General features: G+C 38.7%; 1 protein-coding gene across 10 annotated transcripts in view; it reads right to left on the bottom strand.

The window, feature by feature from the left end:
- LOC115253786 (BMP-binding endothelial regulator protein) overlaps positions 1–14,365 on the bottom strand; it is a 250,813-nt gene that overhangs the window by 73,406 nt on the left and 163,042 nt on the right. For all 10 annotated transcript variants that reach the window (XM_062852094.1, XM_062852096.1, XM_062852095.1 and 7 more), the window contains exon 5: positions 4,479–4,578. In XM_062852094.1, the coding sequence (XP_062708078.1) occupies positions 4,479–4,578 (100 nt within the window). The remainder of the gene's footprint in view (positions 1–4,478; positions 4,579–14,365) is intronic.

Raw genomic sequence — 14,365 nt, 5'->3', positions numbered from 1 at the left:
TCCCTGGACCCTGGAGAAATCCCTGAAACCCTGGATAATTTTCTTGAAGAATCCCTGGAGAAATTTCTGGACTAATGCCTGGAGCAATCTCTGGATAATTTCCTAGATAAATTCCTGGTGGAGTTTTTAGAAGAATTCTGGGAGGGACCTCTAGAAGAAATCCCGGAGCAATCTCTAAATTAATTCCTAGAGAAATCCCGGGATGAGTCCTTGGAGAAACTCACAGGAGAAATTTCTGAAGAAACCTCTTGAAAAATTCCTGTAGGAATCCCAGAAGCAATTTCTGGAGAAACCTCAAGAAAAATGCCTGAAAAGTTCTGGACAAATTCCTTGCGGAAACCCAGGAAGAATTCCTGGATAAATTTGTAAAGGATTTTTTGGGGAATCTCGAGAGAAATTCTGTAAGCAACAACTGGAGGAATTTCTGAAGAAAATCCAAGAGAAATTTCTAGAGGAATTCTTAGAGGAGTTTTTGGAGGAATTCCAGGAGGAGTTTCTAGAGGAATTGTGGTAGTAATTTCTGAAGGAATTCCTATGGGAGTTTCTGGATCAATTCCTGGGAGACTTTCTGAAGGGATTCCTGGGGTAATTAAGAAACCTCTTGAGGAATTGCTGGAGGCATCCTTAGAGGTATTTCTAGAGAATTACTTGGAATAATCCCTAGGGGAATTCTTGGAAAGAAACCTGGAGGAATCCCCAAAACAGTTTCTGGAGGAACCTCAGGAGGAATTCCTGGACATATCTTTATAGGAAATCTTGGGGATATTCCGTGGAACTATTTATGGAAGAACTCCAGGAGGAATCCCTAAATGAATACCTTGAGGAATCCCTGAATGAATTCCTGGAAGAATATCTAGAGGAATTCTGGAAGGAACCCATGGAGGAATTTCTGAAGGAATTCCTGGATAAATGTTTGGAGGAATTCAGAAAAGAATTTCTGGTGGAGTTTCACGAGGAATTCCAGAAGGATTTTCAGGAGAAATTACTGCAGGAATCATCGGTGGAATTTCTGGAGGGATCCATGAAATAAATCCTGGAGGAATGTGTAAGGAAACCCTAGAGAAGAAATTCCTGGATTAATTCTTGGAGGAAACTCTTGAAGAACTTTCGGAGCAAGTCATGGAAGAATTCCTGGACCTATTATTGAATAAATTCCCGGAGGAATTCCTGAGGAAATACCTGGGGTAATTCCTGGAGAAATTCTTGGTAGAACTCTTGCAGGAGTCTCTGGAGAAATGCCTGAAAGAAATTCTAGAGAAATGCCAGGATGAATACCTGGAATAATTCTTGAAAAAAATCCGGGAGGAATTTCCGAAGGAATCTCTTGTGGAAATACAAATTTCGATTTCTGAGGGAATTCCAGGAGGAGTTTCTTAAGAATTCTCAGGGGAAATACTGAAAAAAAAAACCGCTAAAATTCCTGAGGGAATCCTGAAATCCTGGATTAATTCCTAGGGGTGTTTCTGAAGGAATCCCAACAAGAGTTCTTGCAGGAATTTTTAAAACAATCCCGGAATTGGTTTTTGAAAGAATAACAGAAGAAATTTCCGGTGAATCCCTGGAGGAACTGTTGAAGTAATTTCTGAAGAAACCTGATGAGAAATCCCGGAAGCAACCCCATGAGGAACTCTTTATGGAATCTCAGGAGAGCTTTCTTAGCGAATACCTGGAAGACTTTTTGTAGGATTATTCCTGGATAAACAAAATTGAAGAAATCAATGTCTGCAGTAATTGCTGAAGAAATACTAGGATCCCTAAAGGTTTTTTGTACAAATTTTTCAAGCAATTCTTGAAGTATTTTTAAGTAATCTTTAAGTAAAATTTTTTTAAAGAATTTCTGGAATACTTTCCTGCAGAAATACTTCGAATCATTCCAGATGTAATTATTGGAGTAATCTCTAGTGGAATTCTGGAAGGCATATATGGAGAAATCCCTGTAGAAATCTCTGAATACCTGTATAAATACCTTAAAGGATCTCTGGAGAAATTCCTGAAAGAAACCTCGAAAAAAGCAATGGAACAATTACTGGAGGAACCTCTAAAGATGTCCCAGGACAAATCCAAGAAAAAATGTCTAGTGGAATTCCTAGATGAATTACACAGCGCAACATTTTTTTGTCTCAAGAGCAAACTTATGTGTCTCTGAAGGATTTTGGGCCGCTGAATCCGAATCCGGGCTCAGATTTGCTCCAGCACGTCAAAATTTTGAGCTATATCTCAATTTCTAGGGTAAAATATGCGATTCTGGGCTTTTTTGACTGCAAGCCATTAAGCATGGCAATATTTTTATTAAGCAATCAAAAGGTTAATTAGTCAATGAACATCTAAATTAACGTCTCATGCAAAATATTTCGTTTTACCTAATCAAATTTGATAGATTTAAGCATTTTATGTTAGTATGAAAACTTGCATGCAACTTTTGGAGGGTGACTTGTATGGGAAATATCGTACCTAACATAAATCGCTTAAAACTATCAAATTCGATTTGGAAAAACGAAATATTTTACATAAGTCGTTAATTTAGATGTTAATTGACCAATTAACCTTTTGATTGCTTAAAAAAAATATTTCCATACTTAATGGCTTGCAGTCAAAAAAGCTTAAAATCGCATATTTTGCCCTATAAATTGAGGTATAGCTCAAAATTGTGACGTGTTGGAGCAAATCCGAGCACGGATTCGGATTCAGCGGCCCAAAATCTGTCAGAGACACATAAGTTTGCTCTTGAGACAGACCAAAAGCTAATTTTTGTTACGCTGTGTTATTGTTTGAATTTCTGGAAAAAGCCATGATGGAATCACTGAAGCAAGCTATGGAAAAAAATCTTGGAGGAATCTGTTCGTGCTCATTTAGTTTACGAAACTATGAACAAATCTAAAACAGTCATTTTGATTACTCAAAACTACAATTCTGATTTGCATATTTACATATCGGGCGCCCATCCCTCTTAAAATTCATCCCCCTGGGCCCCTTCCAGGAAAAAATTCTAGCTACGCCAATGATGATATGGAGTTCACTGGCGTTTCAGGAGCTTTCGTTCGATTACAGGGGACTCGAAGACTTACAGAGGTTTTAGAAAGGTTTCAAGATTCAAAGAGGCTTTATATGGTTTTAAGGAGTTCAAAGGGGATTTACAGAGTTCACAAGGGTTACAAAGAGTTACTGGCGTTTTAAGGGACTTCATAAGAGGGCTTCAGGGGCTACAGGGTGTTGAATGAGAGTTTATGGAAGCATGCCCCTTTCCAAGTCAAACTTGAAATCCTTGTGGTCATCATTAGAGGTTCCAACCCGGGATATCCCGGGACAAAAAATCCCGGGATCTTGAAAAATTCCCAAATCCCGGGATTAAATTTTTAACCGTCCCGAAAATCCCGGGATTCCCGGGACAAACATTTCTTACATATTATTCTTGCTATAATTTGGATTTGGAGAGTCTCTGAAACGTATTCCAAGAGTCGTGATTTTTTTTTCGAAAATCGCCTTCAAGAATAAATCACGAACATGTTACATAAACCACATCAACTGTGTGTGGACGTCAAAACTCGTTGAAATTTGACTGAAACGATGCTGGAACACTTTGCTATTTGTCTCTTTGATTGCATCAAAGAGACACTTTCCGAAATAGGCCTTCCAGGTCTAATGTTGGACAGTGATTTCGAGGTACCTTCAGGAAGCTCTTCAGCTAATCAGGCTCGCTTCGGAAGCATTGGGAAGACGAGATGCTACATTACTGTCTGCGGAAAGCAGCTTGAGTTTCTTGTATTCGAAGCTAAAGATAAGTAAATTCCAAAGTTGGACACGACCTCTTCGAAGCAATCACGAAAAGCGTTCATTCGTTCGGCGCCAAAAAGAAATAATAACAGCGATGAGCAAGTGATTCAGTTCATCAAGAAACGGGGAGTTCGATTGTTGCAAGACTGCCAAAGACCAGACCGATACTGATGCTACCGAGTTGAATGCTGGGTTGTCCGGTATGCATGACACCATCGAGCATGCGTGAAGAACTGGAATCGGCTATAAAGAAATATGCCAACCCGTCCCAGACTGATTTGGCAATTATTGATTTTTCAAAAGTAATTGCGAAAGAGCTGTCACTTTTTGATTTACATGATGAGTTGGACCGATAATCAAACCGTCATCAACCAATAGCGCGCGCATCTTTTTGAACTACGGAAATATCTGTTCTAAAAAGCGAACCTCACTCTCCGATGAAATTACTAATCACATTTGCTTCTTGAAGTTATTTTCAGAGAACAAATTCAAATTGATATAACCAGATACGATTTTTTTTAATTGATGAATAAAACATATTCCTAACCACAAAATTGCGTTTTTAAGCACATTGAAAAATTTCCCGGGATCCCGGGATTTCCCGGGACAAGCAACAAATTTTATCCCGAATCCCGGGACAAAGAAATTGGCCGGGAAATGGAACCTCTAGTCATCATATTTTCCATAGTAGAGCTATTCATACTTACCTACACACTTATCACAACACCTTCCTGGGGCTTTCTTATTGTACAAATAACAATCATCAACTGCGGGGCAGCTCTCCGGTTCGCACTCGACAAATCCATTCTGAAAGAAAGAAGAAATTGGATGGATACATGAGATAAAAACATCTGTAGACTGGGTCAAATTTTAACTATATGTATCAAACAAAGTGTGTTAAAGTTACGAATACCTTCAAGTGTTATTGCCCTGCGTTAATGGGCATATAGAAATTAGATCAATGGATACAGGAGAGGTTCATTTCTAAGAACAGGATTTGGACCATCAGCTCGTAGCACTGCAGTGCTACTGTGTGACATGGAGAAATGACTGCACGAATGTGTTACATAATAAATACACTATGAAGGTTTTTTTTAACTCATCAGTTTTAATTAGGTAAGTTGAACATCTAATTGATTTTTTGAAGATTAGAATTCATTTTTAATCTAGCTTGGGGCCTCGTATATGACTTCTTTTAGTATTCATCGTCTATCATAGCCACGTTTACATGGGGTTTCCCCCTCCATCAATGTATTCGCACAACTCGGCACACAACTCTTATCGGCCTTCGCCTAATAACGATAGACGGGCACCCCGTTTGTGCTCGAATTGGGTGTTATCCGAGTGGAAAATCTCGCCATCGCCATTGAGTTTCACGGTCAAGTTTAGAGCACCGCCACCGCCGTTGTCGCGTGACAGTAGCTGCCAGCGATAGGAACATGAGCATAAAATTTTACTATCCGTTGGCTATTAGTTTTACGACGACGGCGACGACGAGTGCCGAAAGGATATTTCGCCCCTCTGGTCGGAAAGTTGAAACAGTTGAATTTTCGTAATAGTCACGGGGAGAGAGGCAAAAAGATGCCGACGTCGATTGATCAGATCAGTGCCATCAGTAGTGGTGGTGGTGGTGGAGATCAGCAGTTTGCAATCAATATTCACAGCCGATGGCGAAAGTTAAATGGGACGTGATTGATTTTTGAAATTGCTGTTGGAAAAGTTTGATTTATCACAAGGCACGCTTATTATTCGAAACGGTGATTGAAGATGGCGCTTCAATAAATGTTACTTTGAATTGTTGATTTTTCTCGCACTGTAAATTACTTCATTAGAGAAGTTCAGAATTGAATTACAAATTTATAGACGAGATGACGTGAATGCAATCACATTATGGAATAATTTGAAGTGCACACGTGCTGTTTTCAACGTTTCGATGTAACCGGTAACAATTGAAGTATGCTTTTCCAGTAACTTATTTTCAGCTCACGTAAAGCTTATACTTAACATTGAATGGCGAGCATTGACTACATATCCTGATTTATTGCATAGAACATTCAATCAGCCAAATTGCTCTACCATGCCATCTACATACTAAGGGCTCGACAAATTTCTATAGAAGTTGGGTACCAACAGTTCCTGGAGCTTCTACTGGAACGCTGTTGCCATTTCCTATCCTAGTAACATACTACCGTGGCCATAACTCCTTGTGTACCATGATTTCCTTTCAGCAGTTCCCCATATATCTTTACGATGCGTAATACAGCATACACACATTCCGGATCCCAGAACAAGAGAAAGAAGTCCGAATGACACGAAAAGCATCTGTCATTGTCGATGAAACATGGCAATAAACGAAGAGCTTTATAACTCGTCGTACACACACAACTTGATAATACTGTAAGTAAAGCCATCGCGCCCGCCGCCGGTTGGTGGTTCCTTTTACAGAATCGTCCACTGGATTTTTGATCGGTTGCCAAGAGTTGTTTTTCCCACGGAAGCTCTTGCGTCGGCCAGCTAGCTACTACACCATTGCGTTGCATTATTGGTTGGACCGGATGTAACTGTCAGCAAGTGTACAACACAACTGCACCCCAGGATGCCATCGGTTGGATACATTGTCATACTGCAGCAGCAGCACCAGGTTTACTGCCGTGCTGCTGAGTCAGTTACTGTGGGCTCAAGAAAGGGTGGACAATTTGTCATGGTTCTCGGAACTAGTTGCACAGAATGGTTTAAACTTGTAACTAGATTAAGTTTCAACTGAACTTCCAACTTTCTTTCGAGTAGTGTAGATAACCAAAAGTCTGATCGATTTATGAGATCGACAGTATTCAAGAATACATGAGTTCCACGAGATTTCTAAATAGACAATTCAGTATTTTTGTAATTATCACTATCGCCAGAAAACCATGATCTGGCATAATCTACCGCAGTTCATTTTTTGCTCTCGAAAATACTAGTATTTTCCCAGATTTTTTTTTAATTTTGCAGGAATATCTCAAGCACTCTTCCAATTCCTCCCAGTTTTTCATCTAGAACCCCTCCTCCGGATTTAAGGGGCAAGCGGTATGGTTACCCAAATCGTATTTGATTGTATTAAGAACAGCTGGAGTAGGGGAACAGAGTATTAAATGCCACGGTGAGATAAAAGGGCCCAACTCATAAAATCATTCCTAAATGTTGTCAAGATATACCAGTAGGCATAACACGGAAAAACATTTGATTTCCCAATTAAAATTGGCAAATTCTGGTGTTTCTGGATTGCAATGAAGGTTTTCTGATGATTTTATTATCAGCCAAATGTTTCCAAGAATATTGAGTGACATCTTATCCCATGGCAGATGGAATTTTTGAATCATTTCCGTTTAACGATCCAACTTTTGAAATCGCTAAAAATCGATGAAAATGCATTAGTTTCTGATATGTATAGGATTTAGTATGAAGTAAAAGTAAAATGAACTCCGAGTGAACTCAACTAATGTGTGTACCAATGAAATTAATTGAATAGAGTCAGTATGAGCTTGAACCTGTAACCGAACAGTCTTGTCTAACGAATATCCGAAAGTGTCCATCCGTAGCAACATCAACCGTAGCAAGCCCCGGTCGTAGCGTTGTCCGGTAGAAATACCAGTTCCCGATCATAACAGTTTCATGAATATTTCTATTAAGCAGATATTGTTTATTTACTACCACCACTTTTTATCTTTATTAACGAGATTTTTAGCCCGGGGCTAGTTCATCTCGGGAGCCACGCTTTACTTCCCTTCCGAAGGAAGAACCCTCCCTTAGTGAGTTTGTTGGGAGTGGGATTCGATCCCACGTCCTCGGCATGACAGTCAAGTGTTTTAACCATCACACCAGATCCGCTCCACACTGCTACCACTTTGAATACCTAACAAATGGCGTTATTTATCACTGAAATGATGAAAGTTTGAAAAAAAAAATGGCATCCCATAGGGTGTTTGGTGACAACCATTCCTGCACCATACAGTGTACCAGCTACAATAAAGTGTATTGTAATGGAATGGTTCGCTAGATGCTATGCACATTCTATACATTTACATCCGATCTTTATGTAACAATATATAATACTGTTTTTCTTACGTTTGAACCATCCACTTTTACGAAATAATATTTTCCGTGCATTTTAAATTATTTATCCAGTTAAAGATTTTTTCCGTGCTTTGTTTTGTTGATGTTCGTGACTTTTTTAAGCAAATGAAAGGAAAGAGAAAAAGTGAATAAGTTGAAAAATCAACTTAAAGTCAATAAAATGTTTAAATCAGTAGTAAATCAGGACTGCAGATCCAAGAGATATGGCGGGCTAGGTATGTAGAGTGCGATGACAGGAATACGAATGTAGGTCAGATTACCGTAATGCAGGTGCAGGTCAGATTACCGTAAACCAGTGGATGAGTTCAACACTAATCTTTCTGTATTTGCATTTGAGGGAGTTTTCTCCTCTTCTTTCATGTCACCTTTAAAATATGGACTGGACTAGACACTGAAACGACTTCTAATATAGGTTCGTCTGCGGGTTCGCCTTTTAACCTAACTTATATTTGAATCGAACTTGACAGTTTTCTCATGAGTTGCTATGTATTTCAAACTTTAGTCAAACTGGAACCTCAATATTGTAATAACGGTTAAGCACGCTGTAATGATACTTATGTACTTCGTCACCCACTTCATGCAACTACATTAGTGGTCTAATAATACTTAGCGCGGTCGGCAAAGTTCCATCATGCCGCTCAAAGTGTTGCCACAAATAATGCTTAGTTTGCAAAACCCGGTTACATGCCCGGTTATCTGGCTGGTGGGGCATGGGAGCCTAAGCTTTAACCACAGACAAACAGACGTATCACTTGGGACAAATTGCGATAAAATCATCGTCACGAAAACATAATCGCCCAATGCTATCCGGGCTGTGTTAAGCAAACTACTCAGTAGGTGGAAGTAGAGAGCAAACGCCAAACAGAAGCAAAAACGATGCGAGCGACCGAGCGATTTGCGAACTACGAGATATTTGAACTAACCGTTAAAAAGGGTAACGATGAGAAGTGAGAAGAGTGAGACGTCTGTTTGTCTGTGCTTTAACTGTTAATGCAATCAGAGACTACTCAGACTTAGACGTGGGCGATCCTATATATGAAGGGTTATCCAAAACGCTCTGGAGAATTCCCAAAGCGCAGACTTATAATGCTAGTAAGCCTAAAATGCCATTAACAGGAGGAAAATGATAAGATAATATAACATTATATTGTTTATGTAATGTAAAACAATACAACATAACAAAAGAGAACCATTCCAAAATCATAATTGAATGTATAACAAGTAGGGACATTACAATTAAAAACAATATATTTTCGGTATATTTTATTGTTTGAAACCATACGTGTACCATACAATGTACGGTATAATAAAAACCACGTATCAGTATTTAGAACAATTCATTTACAATGAAATGTATGGTTTTGCAAAAATATATATATGGAGAAAAATATTTTTTTATATTGTTACGATACTTAACAACCCGTATAGTATATTGTAAAAATCTTATTTACAATTCACTGTATGCTGTCTACAATACATCGTATTGTTTTTGTATTTTTATTTTTACAGTGGTGTCTATTGTAAAAAATATGGTTCTAAATAGTACTGCTACAATACAACGTTCGGTTTTTCTCTTATATTTTTTATTCGGGATCTTACTCCACATTACCGTCTTTGAGATAAGGGCATTAGGGATAAGGTTTATTTACGAAAAAAAAAACAAGCGAGTAAAGTAAAGGGGAGTTTAGGCCGTGTTAAAGGGGTGAGAGATGAGAGGCTGAGAGATGATGGGCTGAAAGATGAAGGAGTGAGAGATGAGGGGAGTTTGGACAATTTTAGCATGCCCAACAAACGAATCACTTGGAACAAATGCGATTCAACGATTGTCACGAAAACATAATCGCCCAATGCTAACCACGCTGTGTTGCGCAAATAGCTAAGTATATCTACAAGCGTAGCCTTGAACGTCTTGAATCCCTCCTGAATCCGCCTGAAACGTTTATGAAGCGCTTTAAAACATTTCTGAAATCTCCCTGAAGCACACATGAGAGCAGTGATCCAAGTTTATAGCGTTAGTGTCAGCGTAGATTGTATACTAACGACAATCATGTTGCTTTGGATACTTTTCGGAACAAGGCTGGGGAATGAACCGTGCTCCAATCTTAAACAAGAATATCAAAAGCATGAATGTCGCTATTCCCGGCCACGGCCATCTTTACCGTAACTTGGTATATGAAGAAGAAATGTTGATGTAGGATTAACTTACAAGGCCTCCGACTCAGCGGCACTCTCATAAGTAAAAAGACACGGACAACGTCTTCAGCTTTCGGCTGTACATACTGTTTTAAACTTAACATTAGACAACGGACAACGGAGCATGCACCAGTGGAAACGGGGAAGAAACTATTCTCACGAAAAGTTTCAACGCCCGAAGCGGGAATCGAACCCTCACCCCATAGCATGGTGCGATTATAAGCTTGGTGACCCTAACCGCATGGCTACGAGGCTCCACTATTTGGTTTGAATTTAATCTTTAAAATGCCGGCAATCAAAAGAAAATAAATTTGATCTGATTTACAGTATTAAACCTTTATAAGGTCACGACAACTAGAAGGGTTATCCACGCATACTATTATGGAAATTATTATATACATAATTACATGTACAAAACATTTTTTGTTTGAAAGATGCTCTCAAAAATCTAGATGGCAATATAGTTGTCACTGCCCGTTAAGCCCAAAAACGAGCTTTTGAGGAGGCAATATAGTTGCCACTGTTCGTTAAGGCCACCAGCGCTGGTGGCAATATTCTTGCCACTGCCCGTTTGTGTACTTTTCTTCTCTTGACATCGACAAAAAGCCGGAAAAGAGGTTTTTAAGTGGATTAGGGCTTCACCCATAATATAAACTGCGTAGTGTCAACCCTTGTGCCAACCCATTATTTGATTATTTCTTAAAATATTTACCAAACTGACTGTTTTGTAATGAGTTTAAGTGAAATTTCTTCACGCGGTCAAATTTAGCCATTTTTGAGACTACAAACGGCTTATTCGTACTGAGCGCATGAAATTTCTACTTTTTGGATTTAGACCTTCAAGCACATCATAAATTAGAAATCTTTTCATCTTATCAGGTAGATGGATGCTGAAATATCCTAAATGTCATTTCGAACTATCAAAAAGCCGCTCCGCAGAGCTTCACGGGCTGTTCAAAGTGAAATTCATTAGGTGGCTAGGAGATTTTAAATACTTCATTATTGATATTTTTGAAGACAATGCTTCCAATATTTTTTGTTTAATAACACAGCGTAACAAAAATTATCTTATGGTCTGTCTCAAGAGCAAACTTATGTGTCTCTGACAGATTTTGGGCCGCTGGATCCAAATCCGGGCTCAGAATTGCTTCAGCACGTCACAGTTTTGAGCTATACCCCAATTTATTGGGCAAAATATGCGTTTTTGGGCTTTTTTGACTGCCAGCCATTAAACATGGACATATTTGTTTCAAACAATCAAAAGGTAAATTGGTTAATTAACCTTTAAATTAACGACTTATGCAAAATATTTTGTTTTTCCGAATCAAATTTCATAGATTTAAGCATTTTATGTTAGTAAGTAAACTAGCATGCAACTTTTGGAGGGTGACTTACATGGGAATTATCGTACCTACCATATATCGCTTAAAACTATCAAATTAGACTTAGTAAAACGAAATATTTTGCATGAGTCGTTAATTTAGATGTTAATTGACCAATTTACCTTCTGATTGCTTAAAAAAAATATTTTCAGGCTTAATGGCTGGCAGTAAAAAAAAGCCCAAAATCGCATATTTTGCCCTATAAATTGAGGTATAGCTCAAAATTCTGACGTGCTGGAGCAAATCTGAGCTCGGATTCTGATTCAGCGGCCCAAAATCTGTCAGATACACATAAGTTTGCTCTTGAGACAAAAAAATGTTGCGCTGTGTAATTATTGTACCCTTCAAAACTAAAATAAAAGCTCATCTGGTCATTGCTACTAGATTTTTTATCACACCAATACTAATCATTATTGTTAAAAGGGGTTTCATCACTTGAACTTCTTCTTCTACAAATTCCAGCCAAGATTGCTTCCTAGATTCTTCATCAAATTCATCCTAGTATTTCTTCTGGAATGTATCCCGGTTTTCCTCGCTAGATTTCTTCCAGATTTTTTTTTAAGGATTTCGCTTCTGCTTTGTTCTGATATTCTTACCGTTATTCATCTAGTAGTTCTTCTCGTGATACTTTCCGAAAGTTCCCTAAGAAATTCGTTCTAGCGTCACCCTGAGTTAACACTCAAGATTTCTCCACATATTACTCTCGGAATTCCTGCTGAGATTGCTCACAGCCTACCGGGTTCCTTCATGTATAATTTCTCGGCATTTCTATCAGAATCGCTCCAAATATTTGTTCCGATGTTCCTCCCAAGATTTTTTTCAGATTGCCTTGCGAATTCCTCTTGAAATTTGATTTAGTAATTTCTAAAAAAAAAATGCTAGGGATAATTCCTCCAGAAGCTTTCCATCGTATTTCTAGGCAATCCTTCGGGATTCAGGAATTGCTTTTAGAGCTTCTCGTCGTATTGCAGATTTTTTCTCAGAACTCGAGGATGCTCCCAGGAAACCAATTGGAGTTCTTATTGAAATTTCTCTTAAAAATAGTTCTGGGAAAGTAATTCGTGAGAGTTTTCCAGAAACTCCGAACTGGAGAAGATTAGATGGGTTGTTTTCTAGGACAAATCATAGGCAATTCACTTCATGGTGTTAAAATTTAAAAAAAAAATAATTCGAATTAATTCAATTCAAAATCATTACGGATAAGTTACAAGTTTTTCAGAAAATTACTGGAATCTTATCTGATTTACAAGATTTTGATAAGAGGAATAAAATCTCAAAGGAATTGTTGGGATGAGATGGTGAAAATCAGGATACCTAACTTTCTTCAATAGTTCCTGACAAACATTCAAAAAAGATTCTATGATGTTTTGATGAACCACATGTTTTGATGGAATCGGTCGTAGATTCCAGTAAAGATTTTGTAATTTCCTGGATTATTTACGATTCGCATGGAAAATCGTATATTCAGAACAATGTTTTTTTTTTATCGGTATTAACGAGATTTTTAGCCTTGGCTAGTTCATCTCGGGACCCACGCTTTACTTCCCTTCCGAAGGAAGAACTCACATTTTGAGTTTGTCGGGAGTGGGATTTGATCCCAGGTCCTTGGCGTGATAGCCAAGTGTTCTAACCATCACACCAGGTCCGCTCCACAGAACAATGTTTGACACTTTGGTTCCCAAAGTCATTTTTAGGTTTATGTTGTACTTACATTCCTAATTAAGATCTCAGAAGATCATTCCGAATTCTTAAGAAAAAAATAAAGAAATATTATAACACATTCCAAAAGTTTTAAAAACCAGAAACCGTTTTTCCCACTGAAAAAAGCTCATGTATAAAACTAAAACGAATAGCAAGCCACATTGGGAAAATGTAAAAAAAAAAAATAACAATAAATGTTTTCACCTAGTTTTTCAAACTACCTGCACTAATCATCATACCAACCTTTCCCTGAGGCGGTTCCACAAATAGAAAAACATCCAATTTAGTTACATGACGTCGAGGCGCCACTGGACCAAGTGACTTTCCGATCGATCGTTTGGCGCCATCTTGAAAATCCGCATATCAGTCGATATAATGATCCGAAGGAGTGCAAAAATAACACTCTCTTGGACGGGCTAAAGGGAAATGATTGACACAGCAAAGTGCCTATAAAATATGTTAATTGAACAACGATCGCCACCACGGCGGCGGCGGGGGAAGGGAAAATTATAGACAACACTCACGTAACAGCACTAAGCGCGTAGCAAATTGCTCCTACGGAGGGTATATTTAATCGTATCTGGGCTCTCTGGCTCCATCGCTTCGAGCGCTATCCAAACGGAAGTATGTCGTTTAATGTTTTCGGTCACCAGACGCAGTACTTTTGCACCATTAGCTCCCGACTAAAAATAATAACCACCGATTAAAGAAACCATAAGTAAGCATCCGGAGGCCTCAACTGTCCGGATTAACCCATAGGTCTGAGGCTCCAAGTGCTGGCCAAGCGTTCTCGTTTGACATAAATCCTTGCCGAATGTTTTATATAGCCGTTTCATATAGGACTACCAACTCCCAAAGTCATCATATATTTTAATATTCATTCTGACACTTTCGACTGCTCCTTAGGAAGGGTTTCCTTCCAGCGATAAATACATTTAATATCATGATAAATTTCACTTGGGAAAGTTCTCAGCCACATCACTCTCCCTCCCAGACCCTTCCCTTCCCACAGCTTTTCGTTATTGATTGTTGCCATGGCTTTGGAATGGGATAAAGCGACGTCCTTGTGTGAATATAAAAGCTTCTCCTCCGTCTTCCCCATCAGCAGCGCAGTTGTTTCTAAAGAATGGATTTTTGAGTTGCACTGAGTGCTTCTCGGAACCGATGCGATGCTCAATGCAGTACAACCCTACTGGCGTACTACA

This window comes from Aedes albopictus, chromosome 2, assembly GCF_035046485.1.
Source record: "Aedes albopictus strain Foshan chromosome 2, AalbF5, whole genome shotgun sequence".
Taxonomy (NCBI): domain Eukaryota; kingdom Metazoa; phylum Arthropoda; class Insecta; order Diptera; family Culicidae; genus Aedes; species Aedes albopictus.
The sequence above is the reverse complement of the archived record's forward strand: the minus strand, read 5'-3'. Positions and strand labels throughout refer to the sequence as shown.